Source organism: Sinohyriopsis cumingii, chromosome 18, assembly GCF_028554795.1.
Source record: "Sinohyriopsis cumingii isolate HCF-2022 chromosome 18, ASM2855479v2, whole genome shotgun sequence".
NCBI classification, from domain to species: Eukaryota; Metazoa; Mollusca; class Bivalvia; order Unionida; family Unionidae; genus Sinohyriopsis; species Sinohyriopsis cumingii.
In genome coordinates, this window is record NC_142978.1 from 91402126 (window position 1) to 91420978 (window position 18853).

General features: G+C 36.3%; 1 protein-coding gene across 1 annotated transcript in view; it reads right to left on the reverse strand.

Moving 5' to 3' along the window:
* LOC149777435 (branched-chain alpha-ketoacid dehydrogenase kinase-like) overlaps positions 1 to 18853 on the reverse strand; it is a 156333-nt gene that overhangs the window by 50561 nt on the left and 86919 nt on the right. The window contains exon 8 of the mRNA XM_089942068.1: positions 13877 to 13966. Coding sequence (XP_089798194.1) covers positions 13877 to 13966 — 90 coding nt within the window. The remainder of the gene's footprint in view (positions 1 to 13876; positions 13967 to 18853) is intronic.

Below are 18853 nucleotides of genomic sequence, written 5' to 3' on the forward strand. Positions count from 1 at the left end.
ATGTGTATCAAGGACACATTGCTAGTGAAGATCATGACAATAGTAGGTTATTTATTGAATTATTTAACCATGTGTATCAAGGACACATGGCTAGTGAAGATTATGACAATAGTAGGTTCTTTATTTAATTATTTAACCACGTGTATCAAGGACACATTGCTAGTGAAGATGGTCATTAGTATGTAATTCTTGCAGAGCCAAAGCCGTCACTTGTTCCACCGAATCAAGTCAAAATGTCCTAAATTCTCAATCCCTCACCACTTAATCCCTTACATATGTACCACCTGTACAGACTAATGGCTACATTTTGATGATGTTATGTAATACTGCATAATACTATTCCTGGTGCTGCAATAAGATTTTAATAAATTGATTGTTGCTGTTATGGGTAATATATCCATTTTCCAGCACATGATAGTTTATACATGGTGGCCAGTCTATTTGGTACGGGAAGAACAACAAGGGTGAACCCTGGGGAGAAAAAAACATTGACCAATGGGAAGCTACTGGCATTTGCTTTCTCACAAACCAGAATAGGTCAAGCCTGAGACTTGAAACTGCAATGACAGAGGTGATATGGCAATGAATGGTGAAGGTGAGTACTTTAGACCACTCGGCCATTTGAGTTATAGTACTCATATAACTCGTTTTTAAACTCCATGTATTGTATATATTATACTTGAGAATGAATCGCAATAATACGATGTTTAACGTAAAACATGGTTTCCCACATAAATGGTATTTACAACACTAAACAAGTTATATATAAAAACTCATTAAAAACTCTAATAGCTGAATGAAAATTCACCAGCATTAGATACAGATAAAAAAACTAAATATTATAATCTCTTTGAATGACAACTGGTTCATTTCTTGTACTGCATGGAAATATTCACAGCAAACATGGATACTGCACATACAGCAACCACAGACAAGGTACTTCATTGGATTATGAAAGCTGCAGTCTAAAACCCATTCCTTGGAACAAGTTGTAGTCCTTAAAACGGACTACTTTTTTCCATGCATTAATTTAGAACATCATGTGTGTATTGTTGTGTCACCAAAATATGCATCAGATTGCCACCCTATCGTTTTTTGAAATATTTCGTATCATAATAAAGAAATGTTGTTGTTATTGTTACCATGGTTTTAACACCACTTCTCAGCACCTGACAGGATATACATAGCAGCTAGTATAACTTAGAGGAGGAAGAAAACAGGAAAAACTTGGTAAGAAACACTGACCCCAGAAAACTATTGGCAAGCTTTCTCACATACCCACATTGGAAAAGCCTGAGACTCAAAACCAAGCAGATAAAGGTGAGATGGTAGTGATCGGTAAGGGTAAGTGCTTTAATCCACTAATCACCTGGGGGTCCAAATAAACAAATGAAAAATTAAGGCAGCTGGTAAACAGCCATTCACTTCTTTTTTCATTTCACTACTAAGCAACACAGCATACCACAGTCACTATTTTCTTACAAATTTCTCCACAGCAGGTCAATGATCAAAATCCTTCAAGTTTTGGACCTGGTGTTCCTTGGATTGTTGTTGCATTTTTCCTTCCACAGTCACAATGCCTGTGCATAAAACTAATAATGTTTCATTGTTTTCTTTTGTTTTTGCTCATTGGAATGTGCTATTCAATGATTCGTTCCATGAATCTCTCCATCTCTCTGTTGTTCTGTTTTTTTCCTTCAAAACTAGATGCATCTACTAATTTCTGTCTGCCAGTCTCACGATAATTATGTTCATATGTGGCCTTGTGCTTGGCACAAAAGAAATCATGTGAAGTTGCCACTGGGAAGGTACACATATCGATAACCACTCAAAAGTGCATGACATTTAAGATCACTGATTTTATGATGATTTATTATGATTAACATGACAGTCTGTAGTCTTTTAACAAACAAAATAAGTTCCAATGGCTTTGAACCATTTTTCTACACAGGGTATACCTGTTTGATAAAATGCAAGCATTCCAAATATCGTAAAAGGATCTACAGTGTCATGATTCAAGACTGTACAGAGTAATGTTTATCAAAGAGGTATCACGTCAAATGTGCAGGTTGTTGTTTGATAAAAATGGATGTATTAGGACTCGATTGTCATAATCTCCTTGTCTATTAAGATCTAACCTATGCAGCTTCACCTAATCCCATTTACAATCACATGACCTTTGATAGCTTACACACTACATGAAAGATACCCACTTTAAACAAACAGATCAAAACAAAGATAATTTCACAGACAAAAACTTGCATACCAAGGACTTGGCCACTTGATTTTTGATGTGTCCAAAAAAGAAAAGTATGTGAACTTTTATGCTGATTTCATCATCCTGGAGAACCCTACATAGACGGTTTCAAAAGCAAACTTTCTTCAGAAATCATCATTTACAACTTTTCTTTAGACTCAGGTAAGCATACACCTGCATATTGTTGCTGATGATTGGACAGTACAAGAATCCTCCTAGAGTGGCCATGTTCCCTCAAAGTTAACTGCTTTCTTCCAAAGAAATTGCAAATTTGATCACTCCTCAGTTCCAAGACAAGGTAGCTGATCAAACAGGGCTTATTCATATAAGGCTTACATACAGATATAAAAGAACAGTACAGCTCACATTTTTCATTTCTCCATGTCCAAGGAGGGGTATTTAATCACCTTCACACTCTTCGTAATGAGGCTCCATGGTGGAGGGGTTACATACAAATCACCACCATGACTAAGCTGGCATGTATTGTTCTCCATCACAGATGGCACTGGTTGAAAGTGTCTTTATGTCAATAATATATTTGACAATGAAAAGATCATTTCAAAAGAGTCTTGCATCATCAATACAGTACATGTGCGCTTACATAAGTTTGAACAGATTCAATTTGCAGTTATTGTTGATATAAAAAATTAATATGTAGTCCCAAATCAACTTAAACAATGTAATCCTTGATCAGTGGAAAGTAGATCATGGGTACTATTAGAAATTTTATGTTTATTTCAAGAAATCTGAACAAATGTATCTACCAACAGATGAGATTGCACTCTTCCGCTTCGCATGAACACCACAAATTTATCCAACTGTTACGAAAGAAAAGCACTCCTCTGAGATAAGGAGTTAAATTCATATGACAACCACTGCAATTTAAAATAAAATACACTGAATTTGCACTGAAATGCAAACCATGTGCTTAGGTTTTAAACAGTAATGGTGGTACACACTAGCAACAACTGCAATGTTCATGAGGTTGAATATACACAACTGTGTCTGGTTGATTGCTTTGTGCAAACTTAAGACACACCAGTGTAGATGAACCATCTCTAAATGTATCGGCGCAAGAAATTGACAGAGACTGAAGCAATTCCAGGGGTGTGGGAGTGCCTTAATTGCTAGTCCAACCATGCCTTGAATTTAACTGTTGCTGTGCTTTAAAACCCCAAAAGAAACCAAATCTATGCCTACATTTTGATTCTGTAAATATAAGAAAAACAATTTTTATGCACCTTTGATCCAGTTTTAGTGAAAATAAGTGCAATCCTGTAGTAGTCTGCAATACACCGCCATCTTATTAAAATACACAACAATCTTATTACAATACACCTCACCTTATTACAATACATCTCTATCTTATTAAAATACACCATCTTATTACAATACACCTCATCTTATTACAATACACCGCCATCTTATTACAATACACCTCATCTTATTACAATACACCTCATCTTATTACAATACACCTCACCTTATTACAATACATCTCTATCTTATTAAAATACACCATCTTATTACAATACACCTCATCTTATTACAATACACCTCATCTTATTACAATACACCTCATCTTATTACAATACACCTCACCTTATTACAATACATCTCTATCTTATTAAAATACACCATCTTATTACAATACACCTCATCTTATTACAATACACCGCCATCTTATTACAATACACCTCATCTTATTACAATACACCTCATCTTATTACAATACACCTCACCTTATTACAATACATCTCTATCTTATTAAAATACACCATCTTATTACAATACACCTCATCTTATTACAATACACCGCCATCTTATTACAATACACCTCATCTTATTACAATACACCGCCATCTTATTACAATACACCTCATCTTATTACAATACACCGCCATCTTATTACAATACACCTCATCTTATTACAATACACCTCACCTTATTACAATACATCTCTATCTTATTAAAATACACCATCTTATTACAATACACCTCATCTTATTACAATACACCGCCATCTTATTACAATACACCTCATCTTATTACAATACACCGCCATCTTATTACAATACACCTCTATCTTATTAAAATACACCATCTTATTACAATACACCTCATCTTATTACAATACACCTTCATCTTAATAAAATACACAACAACCTTATTACAATACACCTCATCTTATTACAATATCCCTCCATCTTATTAAAAAATTTGAGGATCTCGTCAATGTTTTTTTCAGCTGATTTTTAGCTGATAATAAAATCGAGCTGTAGATTATCTATTTTTGTGGTGTTAAGACAATGCACACCAATCCTTAAGCCCCCAACTTTAATCCTTTCATTCCCTATTTCTTCTCACCTTCCCTTTTATTCTCACAGTTTAAGTTTACATCGTTTCTCAATAATGGTTAAATTAAAATAATGACATTGACTTTTAGATGTAACTTGGTGTCTTGCAGCATATTTTTCCGTAAAACAGAAATTTTCTTGTTTTGGCATATATTCTATAATGTTTGAGACTACCAGATCTCAGTATCCAAGACAATTTTTTTCTCAATGTAGTGAAATGAATCAACAGTTTATTTCTTTTTTAAAAAACAAGATATTCGTGCAAATACATGAAAGTACATGTAGCTAGGTACATAAACAAAGCAATGCATTTGCTTCAGACATACATGTATTTAAAGAGTACCGGTACCACATTTTACCTGATCACATTCTTTGATTTTAAAAGCAGCTGCATATGAACCTTTCTCATCAAATATACAGCAATATTACCATTACTTTGGGTGGGGTGATGGGGAAATACATGCTAGCATTGATTTACATTCAATAGCAATCATGGCATATTACCTCTCCCCCTCTTGTGAAAGAATTATACAGTTTGATACTCTGCATTTTAATTTTAATTTGACATTTAGCTGATAATGTTGTCATATAAAATTTGATTTGGAAGAACAAGAAAACAAATAACATGTCTTTTAATTTATAAGGGTAACAACATAGATAACTCAGTGCCCCACAGGACTCTCTCTCTCTCTCTCTGGCACTGCCAATCTTTAACATCTGCTTTCTGAGATCAAAGACAATAAGTCACATTAACTTCATTCACACCACATCCCATTTGTGGTGATTGTCAAATGCAACTAAGAATGAGTGGTGTGCAAAGCTATACTCTGCAAGATGACATGGCAACTTCTTCCAGGTATGTGGGGAGACGATAGAGGGACTCTTACTTCCAGGTATGTGGGGAGATGGTAGAGGGACTCTTACTTCCAGGTATGTGGGGAGATGGTAGAGGGACTCTTACTTCTTCTTGCTCTCTCTCTACCTCTACTGTGATGTGTGGAGAAACAAAAAAATCATATGAGCTGTACTGTACTTACTGTTTTATACCTAGTTTTTGAGTGTTTATATTTTCTGGATCCTAGAAACTCATCTGCACACCAGTAATCTTGATAAGAGTAACATGTTGATATGATGTTATTTACGCCCTGGAAAGCTTTAATTTCAATGGGTGCATCAACTGAACTGTTGTATGTCTGTGACATTAGCTTGTCATTGATTTACTGGGCATAATGAACTGGTTTGTTTGCTATTGTCTCACACATGGTGTATTCTATGAAGGACAGGAGTAATTCACTGGTTTTGGGAAAATTACACCTGGGAACTTTGTGCAGGCTGCCATTTTGTGCATCATGTGATTATGTAGGTAAAATTGGAGTCTGATAAAAGATCTGAGCTACATGAAGTGCCAGACAAAATCCATACATTGAAAGCCAAAGATCTTCAATTCAAAACTTTCATTTATAATCTCACACAATCTTTAACTCTTCACTTCCCCATCATTTTCATGACCATAGTCCACCATTTTGTGTCAACATGATGCATGCACACCAGTTTTTATTTTTTAATGTATGGTAGCTTCCTATGATATTGCAGGTTCTTTGGTACTGCAGTATTTGAGATTTTTTGGTAATTTTCTGCACAGTGCCATCTATCATGTACTTATCTTATATAAACTGGATGACCATAAGTCACTAGTTCTGAATCACCATGTTCTCAAATAAAATCTTTATCTTCTTAAAATTGATATCACTGCAGTGAATCAGTTAACTATTTTGTTGTCTAATGATTTTATGCAAGAGTCAGATCACATGATTACCACAGTTATCAAGAAGGAAGAGGTCGAATCTATGGCGGCAAATAAGAGTCCAAATATGAAGGATGTTAATGCCATTGTTTCAGATGGCTTTTGCAACTGACAGGTGTTGGCAGAAAAACTTTGTTTTACATGATTGATTAGTTTTTTGTTGTAACAACTGCTTTGTTTAAGCAGTCTGTTGTTGATGAACTTTTATGCTCATGTTGGTATGCCCATTCTTGGCGACAATCCTGATGCCACATCCCATCACAAGTGGTTACACATGCATTGTTTTAATTTTCTAAGATAAGTTTCTGTTTTTGGAGGATACAAGTGACAGAATGAGAGCCACTGAAGTAGCATCCAATTTTCAAATTGATTTATAATGTGTGCAGCATATACATCAAGATCCAAACATTAGGACAAGTGTATGCCATCATAAAAAAAATTCTTCTAAGTATTATAATATCAGATAAAGGCCCTTGCACAATCTGGAATCTACATGTGTCTGTTTATTGTTTCCCACAATCATTTGATTTAAACTGGCAATTAAATGTATGTTAATATAGAGCCAGGAACACCAAACAGACATATAATATCTTGAGGGTCAGTGTCTTTATTTACTTACTCATCGATCGCTAACTTTAAGACCCACAATATCCTAGCACTCAGTATACTATTAATAGCATGTGAAATTCACATATGTTTACAAACTCATAATGAATTTTGACTATTTTCTTTCAAACCAATTTGCTTACAATATGAATTCCACTTCTTTACTGCCAAAATCTATGCCTAAATATATACCTAAATATATACCTAATTTTAGACCTGTCAAATTTCATCATGAGAGGAAACGGCATGTCTATCATAGGTAAGCAAGAAAGGCACATCTTGTCACAGTGAGTCACATTTTGAGGGATGTTTAAGACAGCTTTTTCAAAGTGATTAAGAAGGGCAGGAGACAAGGGTCAATTACACACTAATGTTTAAAAGTAGTCCATTAAAATTATAAATGACCTGTATAAATTTTTTTTTACACAAAAATAAGAAGGAAAGGTCCATTCAAAACCTCCATATAGTACAGTCACGTAACACAAATACATATATATAAATGACATAATGGATCTCACCCATGGGTTAAATGTAGTTATAATACTGAATCTGCCACAGTATAAAGCAACCTTGCATATAACACATTTGAAGGCACTATCAAAAGTGTTATAGCGCAGGACAAATTTAACTAATTAAGTTGAGCTTGCTGTAGCTGTGGTTGTAATGGACTTTTGTCTAATAATGTGGCAGTCATGTGAACTCAGCTGTTTCGTGCCATGGAAACGGGATGGGAATAAGCTCTCACCTTTTGTCTCACTCCTTTACTCAGGAAGACTAACTGCAGTTCTTGGGCTGCCAATCCAAATGGCTTATTAAATTCAAGCTGATGTTAAATCATTAAGGCCAAATAACATTGCTTCATGAGGTAGTACCTTTGTTCTGGGGTCTGTGACATCATAACTGATGGCAGCCCCAAGCAGATGGTATTAGAGAAAGGAGGAAACATGCAGCTTGACAATGATGTTAAGTAACGTAGACATTCTACCAACATTACAAAATACAGCAGAAAAAGAGGACGTTCTGAGACATTATATTTTAAAAGGCAATACCCAAGATTACCCCGTTTAGGAACTGGAGTTTGTGTCTGGATTTTGGATTCCATTTGGTTAGATCTAAACTAGAATGGTCCAAATGTCACACAGACAGACAAAACTGTGTATTAATTAGTGTCAGTATGAGATAAGGGTAAAAAGTTGGCCTGGAGGCAAAACTCACTTGCCCAATAAGCACAAAAGAAAAATGAAAAAGGATAAATCATTACCCATTTTGCTCATGCATGTGCAAAAAAAGCCAACCCCAAACAACTTTTTCAACACTTTTAAGCTACAGGCAACACAACAGTTTCTCTTAATCAAATGAGGTTGAATTCAAATGAAAATAACAAGAAAATTTGCTTCATAGTACACTAGGCCACCTCCCAATCAAATAAAAATGAAAATAATATCTTAACCATGAGTTAAACTATTAAATCAGATGTATTATATAGTAGTAACAGAATCCTTGAAATTTTATCTTCAGACTATTTCTTTTCTCCTAGAAAATAACTATGACATTTTCCTGACACAGATAAAAATGACATTTTATTGACACATAGAAGTGATTATGATGTTTTATTGACACAACTGAAAATAATTGACATCTTATTGACAAAGCAAAAAATTGCAAACAAATGCTTCATACTTGATACATGCTGTACTGTAGTAAATGAATCCTTGTAGTTGACAGTTTTCATAATTTTGTCAACAGATTATTTTTTTCTCCCTGCTAAAAATGACTGTATGATACAGATACTGCTAAAAATGAATATGACATTATACTGACATAGCTAGAAGTGACTATGACATTTACTGACACAGCAAAGAAAAGCAAATACTAGATACCCAATATAAAACCAAACTAAACCATAACTTATGTAATATGTCATCTAAAACAATAATGAATACAATTTATGATTACACTGCCATATGCCTTTTTGTATACACTCTACATAATGATTAATGCACTGCTGACTGTTAGGGTTTCAAGTTTCAGACCCGCCAACCATGACAATCCATCTTTTTAAGGCAGTTTATTTTTTTCCGTATGATTGACCAGTTTTCAATAAGGTGTAACAAAATATCAATAATTGCTATTGTAAAGCTGGAAAACATAATTATAAGTTTGACGCAGTGATGATAAACATTATGTTCAACTGAAAGTTTGTAAAGTATGCGAAGGCTTTACCACTAGTACAGTTGCACAAACTTTAGTTCTAAACCCTATGCAACTCGATGGCTTGTTGCTATCTCTCAATTTGGCATAATTCTTGGAAATTCTTTTTCCATATCACATGACAACAGCAATCATATCTCCCAACATGAGACATACTCAAATTAGCATGTGATGTTCGATAAAAGCAATTGTGTCCTTTCCAGCTTTAATTCACAAGAATCTGAATACTCCAATTTTATTCTTATGTGTTGATTAATAACACTTTTCAAGAAGCTTATTTTCCCTTTCATCTTAAACATGCATCTCTTTCTGGATGCGATTTTGAAAAAAATTCTATAATCAACAGTTTGATCATGCAGACACTTCGCATGAACAAATAGGTGCAGTTTAAAGTGTCTGGGGTGCTGCTGTAAAGTTAGGCTGGTTCCCTGACTAATTTTACTAATCCTAATATGAAACCTTGAATCAAATCAAACACAGATGAACCAATTATCCAGATTTTTCGGCAATGGTCATTTTCTTGTAGTTTTTGTTTGTATGCCGTAAGTCCGTATTTTAAAGGTAATTTTCGTAAGACTTACGGCAAAATCGTAAGGGTTGGCAGGTCTGAAGTTTTACGACATAAGGACAACTTCTTAATTCACCAAGAGAACAATAAACAGTACATTATATGTAATTTCCATGCTTTTATAGCCCTCTGTGTAGGTTCTAGTAGGCATGGACGACTCAGGAGATCATAGAACAAAGGATCTCTTTCTTGCTTGTTTGTGTTTTGTGGGTTTAATGCACATGGCAAGCTATACATGGCAGCTAGCATATTTTATGGAGGAAAAGCTTGGGAAAACCCTGGGAAGAACCAAGGAAAGCTCTCTCACATAACCAAATTGCCAAACCATGACTTGAACCCATACAGACAGAGGTGAGATGTCAGTGATCTATAAAGAGGCAAGTGCCTTAGACCATCAACCAGTCAGGGCCCACCATAGATGACAGTGACCTTGACCACTGACCAAGGTATGCTGTCCTAAACTAAGCTTTATGCACAGAAACATTATTTTTCTCATAAGACTTGCCATGCCTGTGACAATTAACATTTAGACCCCAAAGTTCATAGCTGTCTTTTGTATCTTAAGTGCAAACTTTCCAACAATGACTCTGACCTTTGAACTTTAGCCTCCAAAATCAATAGACTTCATTTTTAATCAAAGTGTAAGCCATCCACAAACTCTGAAGGAAGGTACTTGACTGAGAACTGAATGTTTGTGCCAAAAGCATTTTTATTTCTTTTTAGTCACAGTGACCTTGATATTTGACCAATGGACCCCAAAATCAAAAGGCCTCTACCTTACTTCAAATACACACCATCCACAGATACTGTACAAACCACTTCTCATCTTTCATTGAGTGATCTTGCTGTTTGACTTTCTGACCCAAAATCAACAGGCCTCTACCTTACTTCAAATACACACCATCCACAGATACTGTACAGAACCATTTCTCATCTTTCAGTGACTGATCTTGCTGTTTGACTTTCTGACCCAAAATCAACAGGCCTCTACCTTACTTCAAATATACACCATCCACAGATACTGTACAGAACCATTTCTCATCTTTCAGTGAGTGATCTTACTGTTTGACTTTCTGACCCAAAATCAACAGGCCTCTTCCTTACTTCAAATACACACCATCCACAGATACTGTACAGAACCATTTCTCATCTTTCAGTGAGTGATCTTGCTGTTTGACTTTCTGACCCAAAATCAACAGGCCTCTACCTTACTTCAAATACACACCATCCACAGATACTGTACAGAACCATTTCTCATATTTCAGTGAGTGATCTTGCTGTTTGACTTTCTGACCCAAAATCAATAGGCCTCTACCTTACTTCAAATACACACCATCCACAGATACTGTACAGGACCATTTCTCATCTTTCAGTGAGTGATCTTGCTGTTTGACTTTCTGACCCAAAATCAACAGGCCTCTACCTTAGTTCAAATACACACCATTCACAGATACTGTACAGAACCATTTCTCATCTTTCAGTGAGTGATCTTGCTGTTTGACTTTCTGACCCAAAATCAACAGGCCTCTTCCTTACTTCAAATACACACCATCCACAGATACTGTACAGAACCATTTCTCATCTTTCAGTGAGTGATCTTGCTATTTAACATTCTGACCCAAAATCAACAGGCCTCTTCCTTACAAGCGCAAGTCATCCATAAAGTGTGGTCTAGGTCAAATGTCATTACAAATAGAGCATGTTTCTTTCTCAGTCACAGTGATGACTGTTGATGTTTTGACCCCAAAAGTGAGCGTTTTCCTCCATACCCCAAATGATATCCTGAGTTAGATTTAGATTGATGGCCGGGACACATGGAAACATTAAGTGCAGAGCCCTCTGCTTTACCTTTTGGATTAAATGGGCTAACTTCTAGTTCAATAACTCTGATCAAGTTGTCCTTACTTCTAAAAATACACAATTTATCATCTTCATCTGGATTTGAATTGATTGCCATATTTGTTTCTCCTATTGTGAAAATTAGGAAAAAAAAGTTCCTTATATTCGCTTTTACCATGTATTGTATTGCAGCAATGGAAGATTTTACAGGACAATTATCAGTTGTTTCAGAGAAGCATGGCACACCCAAAGCCCGGGATTATCATAAATATGTTGCTGAGTGTGTATTAAAAGGATGGGACATGTTTTAAACTGCACTTACTGGGTCTGGAGAATCACTGACACATGAACTTTGTCCACGTATGTATGCAACTGATCCATGTAATCCATTACATCAAATAGAGCATACAGCAGCATCCTTGCCTCGTTTTGGATAATGCAAAGGTCATATGTTAATTGGCTATTAATAGGATTAATCATCATGGAAAATAATTCACATGTCCCTAGGTGTCGATACTACCACAACATCAATAGGGGTGCCATTAATTAATGATAATGTATTTTCAACTGAATATCAGCAGTGGAATAAAAAGAAAAGAATACACTGGCAAAGTAAACATATGTTGATGACTGTATCCAGGTTACCCAAATGCAAGCTATCCAAAATGTCTGGTAATGGCTGCTGGCAGATAACTCTAGTTATTGTACAAAAATGAAATATACAAATGTACAGACATACAGATGGACAGACATCATAGCATGACACACTCCAGATTATGGCAGGTAGATAAAGACAGAGTTCAATAAGTATAAAAACTGGAATACTATCTGAACATTTTTTTCTGAATGCATTCTAGTGTCATTACAACATTGTGTTTTTTGGGTTTAAAAACTGAACAGTGTCAATTTAATTTTGCAGACACAACCAATGGCACTGATTAACTATCACAGAAAGAAATCTTGCCTGATTATGCATTTCAAAATATCATTTGGAATGCTTCTTTCTAGATAATACCATGTAATTGTGTACTGCTGAAAATCTGTCCCAATTCTTCCTCTGGTCTTAAAGTGCCAAGATTTATCTAGGGTCAACAATAAATATGTTACACAGTTGCAATCAATTATGTAAAACAAACAAACATTGAAACTCCTTTACTGGCTATCAACATTTTTTGAAACTCCCTTATTTATTATCAATAAACTAGATGAAAATCTACATCACTACATAAAATTGATTTGGCAATTAATTTCTTAGTGCAAACAAATAGCAAAGATAGGTAGTTCTTATCCTTTCAGAAACTGCTAACTTCAAATAACATATTTGAAATAAATAACCAAACACACAATGTCACCTGCCTTAAACTACACACATATTACCTGTATCTGATATATTAACCACAGAGAAGTAACAAATCCTAAATGAAAATGCAATACCATATATACTCACTTATAAGAAAGTAAAACTGCAAACAACAAAGATCCAGATCTGCTGTAGCATAATGTGCCTGCAGATCAGGGTCTATGTTGTTTTTTCTACTGATTACTCCTAACAAATGGTACAGAGCCAGATCTGCTGGCACATTATGTGATGACAGATTTGGGTCTGTGCATTATGCAGTTGGACTCAATCTTATAAGTGAGCATTAACAGTATATACCTTTGCGTCTCCAATGCTGAAGGGTTAAATCTTATAATGCAATGGAACTGTTTTGGTTTTTATAATGTACTCAGCAATTCAACAATTTCAAGAATTCAAAACTTTAGGCTCAACTGGACAGTAGGTCACACTACTCTTTGACAAGTATATGGTGAAGAAATAAAGACTAAAATAGAAATAAGGACTAAAATTTATTGCAAACTCTTAATGCCCCGTGAGACAAATGCCACCATGTTTGTTAAATTACAAGGGTTTTGATGAACATCTCTTTTATAGTTATGGGCTTGCACAAGAACATTTAAAACTGAGTTGACGCTGTGCAGTTTTTTAAAGGATGACACTGTGTTCTCTAAGTCTTGTCTATTAAAATTGTACTAAAAAAGGCGAGTCCTGAGTGGCTTGAGGTCATAAATGATTAATGCGTTGTTGTCCCTAATGACCTCTGACTTGTTACAAAAGGGATGCAAATCTTAATTGTCTCATGTTGATGTACCCATGAAGGTACTTCATAAAAGAATGATGCCAATTCATTACAAAATGTCAAAGATAAAGTTTGAAAAGTATTTTAACAACTTACCGTATGATGAAATCAATCTCGTTATTAGCAATAGTGACCACAACATCTGGAATATTGCCTGTATTGTTAATGTACACCTCCACTGTAGCCCTGAAATACAAGATGGTTTTGCTTCAGACTTGATGCTGCAAAGGCTGTGACATATGAAACTATTTTCAACCAGAAATATGAGACATCCCAAGCTTAAAGGTCCTAATAAATTATTAAAGTGTGGTTTTCTTAATGTTTAACATAGCTTTAACAATTTTAGTCATACTGCTATGATGTCTTGCAGTGTGGCAGTTTATAGTGATGTTTAGCACTAGATCATCATGCCAGATATGTGGCATCATGCCCGACATGTGGCATCATGCCCCACCCAGCCACATCATCCTGACACCAGACTGACCAGTCCTAACACTAACCTAAATGCTGAGTGCCTAGTAAGGCAGCTGCTAGTATCATTTTTATGTCTTTGGTATGATTTGGATGCTCTATTCACTTAGGCCACTGAAGTGATATATGTGTTTATGTGCTAATCATAATACTTTACAAAGTTTATGCTGTGTTTATCATTTTTAAAGCATTTTTTTGTCTATTTCATTATTTGTTTTTATTAATTTTAAATTTTTTCAAAAATATTTTTTTTGAACGAAACTATGACATCATGTTTTATGTTATCATCCAGTCCACTACAACATACATCTGATATGACCATTATGTTTGGCATGGCTCATTTTTAAAACAGTGACACAAAGCAACTAGTGATGGCTCATTTTACTAAAGCTGCAGTAGCTGTTAAATAAGGGTTTGCTCTGCACATCCACAGCAAAGATTAAAAACCCTAAAAACCTCTTATTCAGTTATTTGGTATCAATGAGGAGCCGAAAAGCTTATTAGTCCACAATGAAAGAGGACCTGAAAAAGGTTTTCTACCCTGCTCCTTTGGGACTCAATTTGGGTCTAGACATATGGGCAAAACTAGGACTGCAAATAACAACATATGGTGCCAATTCCACACAAAATGATGTGGTTGCTAGGTAAGCTGCTCACGAGGAAGAAAATTACTCTGCAGGAGCTGCAAGGAGTGATGGCCATCCCAAGAGAACAATAGGAACCTGTATACTTGTTGGAGGATGAGTGGTATCTGAATAAGATGGTCTCTATGGTCCAAGGTCTTTCAAGGACAGAAATATCTGAAGAACAGTTTACTGGCAGACCAAGGTATTATCTTGAAAGGCCAGTACCAGTGCCATAGTGCAGAAGGTCAGTTTGAGAGCCATGGCATGAAAGGCCAGTGCCACAGCGTGAAAGGATTCTGAAGCCTGTGCCAAGTCTTCCAGCATTTGAAATGTGAAAGTCGGATGCAATAATAAAGGACTATTAAGTACAATCACTAAAATCACTGACCTGGAGCAGATGCGACAGCATTCCTTCACACCATTACACCAATGGTAAATGAGGCAATTGGTCATGAACTATAGCAGCTTGGTGGTGTAAAGTTTAGCCTTCTACATTCAGCAAGGTTGGAAAAACAAGGAGGCCATTGGAATGAGGTAATTAATGCAGACCTGCCAACCTTAACAAGACTGTCTCAGTAAGGCAGTTTTTTTATTCTGTTTGGTCAGTTTCCAGTAATGTGTAACTAAATATCACTTACTGCTATTGTAAAGACGGAAAACATGTAACTTAAAATGTTTGCTATTCAAAAACATATTGCTTGTTGGATGCCATTTTTGTAATATTTCTAAAATCAATTTTGATAATGAAGATGCTTTGCGTGAAGAATGTGCAGTTTATAGCATCAGAGTCACTACTGTAAAGTTATTCTGGTTCCCTGAGTTACAACTATACATCTAATATGAAATCAGGATAAAAATCACACACGGATGAGCCAATTATCCAGATTTTACGGCAACAGTCTTATTTCCAATGTTTTCGCTTTTATTCCGTAAATCTGTATTGTAAGGGTCATTTTCATACGACTTTAGGCAAAATCTTAAGGGATGGCAGGTCTGTTAACCTAATAGGTTACTTAAGGGGCCAAGCTCAGGCCAGATAAAATCAAGCAGCTAGTTGATGATGCAAATGCACTAATACTGTGGTTCTTCATAGATTATATGCAGGAGGATTCTGGACGGGCATTTATTTTCAGGATAGTTCTATACCTCGGGGTATCACAGTATAGGCCATTCTGTGGCTAAAGCTACATGCCAATTCAGAAGTACATTCTTCAGTGGAGAGTGGCAGTGTTTTGAACAATGACAATCACCACAAGCTTAAGATTCATCCAAAAAAATGAAGGTGTAGGTTGTGATCCCTTACTTGTAAAGCTAAGATGGCCACTTGTTCTCACTAGGGTAGCTACAATCTGTTTATGAGGAGCAGTCTCAGAAACTGGTCTGCATCATGCCTATGGAGACCTTTTACATCGCAGTTCACTACATGGTGCTTGTTAGTGACCTTTTCACCAAAAAGGGTGTCTACTGTACAAATACATGTTACAGATGGAAACAATTTGAGGAACCCAACTACCATCAATGCCAACACTCTACAGACAGCTAAGGCATGCTAGCATTTCTGAAAAGGAAAATGAGCAATGTGCAGAGGGTACCAGAATCTTGGTGACAACCATAATCTATACCCTGCAAACTGATGTGCTTCCTTCTGGCTGATGTGGTTGAGGTGTTTCAGGATACATCATTTCAAATGTATGGCCTCGATATGGCCCTTTACTACCGCATACCCAGAATGAGCTGGGATGCCCTTCAAAAGAAGATGGGTGTAAAGCTAGAGCTTCTGACTGACATCAATTAGCACCCGTTGATCAAGAAGGGCATCCATGGCAGCATTTTGTTGTTAAGCTGCCACCAAGCTAAATCAAATAACGAAATGTACCTCGGGTGTGACTCCACAAAGCCTAATAGCTCGTAAGATTACAAACGTTGAGACCAACAATCTTTATGACTCAGATGCATGACACCAAGGTCCTTTGAGTTTGCTCAGTTTGTGTGGATGGCACTTGACATGAAGCTTAAGATGGATCTCTGGATATTATTTCACCACATCAAAGGTAGTAAACATAATTATTGACTTTTAAGAGATGGGGCTATACAATATCCTAGCACGAGTGTTTTAGTAAAAGACATTTAATGCTCAAAAGGTTAATTACTAAAATGTAAGTGGCTCTAAAACATGACAGGCCTTATGTTGCCTCAACCATGCCACATACATCTTGACTTATCAGATCATGCTGAAGGTGCAAGGGGGAATGAAGTTTTGTTCAGCCCATTTCATCTGCCTTACCCACCCACCCACTATCAACATCAATGCATCAGACCAGCCTATAAACTGTTATAAAGATATTTCTGTCTTTGAAGGTTCTTGCATAGGAGAAGTTATGTTATTCAGATACCACTCATCCTCAACATCGTATACATGCTCCTCACATTTTCTTAGAATTGCCATGACTTGATGGAGCTCCTGCAGAGTTACCTTTCTTGCAGGTAGCTTAACCAGCAGCATAATCATTTTGAGTGGAATAGGCTTCATTTGTAGATATTATCAGCCCAAATGTTTCTCATACCCCTACACTCATGTGTCTCTAATTAAAAATCAAGTCTCTTGGGAGCAGGTGTGTGTGTGTGTGTGATTTGGATTTTTAATGTAGCTTTAACAATTTTTTCAGTCATATCGCTACAATGTCTGCAGTGTGATAGTTTATAGTGATGTCTAACACTGAGGCATCATGCCACGGACATGTAGCATGATGTCCCACCCAGTCACATTATCCTGACACCAGGCCGACCAGTCCTAACACTAACCTCTTAATGCTGAGCGCCAAGCAAGGCAGCTGTTAGTACCATTTTTGTAAGTCTTTGGCATGACTCAATGGGGGATCGAACCTACAACCTTCCACATCTGTGGCAGATGCTCTAACCACTTGGCTACTGGAGCGGTCTCTTGGGAGCAGGTAAAAAGCTTTTCAGTTATTATCCGAACACAGAGTAAAAACATTTTCCATTCCTCTCCGAAGACAGGGTAAAAACCATTTCCTAGCACTCAAATATCTTTATTTAAGACGTTTTACTCCTAGCTGCTGTGAGGGGGGTTGCTATGGGGCAGGGTGGGGAATCCTAAGAGGTGGGGTGCAGTCAAACCCCTATTTCACCACTACTCAAACAGTGCCACTAAGAAGCTAGAGATGATTCATTTATAATATTCAAGCAATGACACTAAACAGCTAGGATGGTTCTTTTAATGAAAGCAGAGACACAAATCATCAGATTACAGATGTACATGCTGTTGTCCTTGTGGCACTTCATGTGCTGATAATTATGAACATTTTTTGCCACCTTATTTATCTTACATAAAATTTAGTTTATGTTGGGATAGAACTATTTTTAATGATATAAAACTATCTGTTGGTTATTCTTTGATTGAATGACTCGACCAAATAACAAAAATTAGCCTCCCATTAATAGGCCTCCATAAAGAATTCTTGAAAGAATACATAACTCAGACCCAGTCTGCTGCCTAAGTCACTGGTGCATGCACTGTAGTCCTCATCTCTTTCAGGACTTATGGGAAGAGAGAATATGACAATACAGACAGGTAAGTTTTACATCATTAATATTAGTTTTACCCCCTCTCCCACAAAGAACTATATTTTAATATCAGTAATAGGTTGCCTGTCAGTATTGTATAGCTGAATTTGCCAGTTTGGTGGAAGGCTGTGATGGACTCTTCAGCTGGAGATACTCAGCCTTGATGCAGATACTTCAAGTCTGAACCTGATTCAGCTACTTTTCTGTACTATGACTATATGGGTCCTAAAGAATCAATGCCTTCTCTCTGGTGTGCCAAGAAACATGGGTAGAAGGATAATCATGTGTGACAGCCAGAATATGGCCATCATAACATCATCCAGTGATGACCAATGGGCAGCAATGACTTGGACCTCAAGGGCTTTTAGTTTCTTGACTGAAAGATCCATGT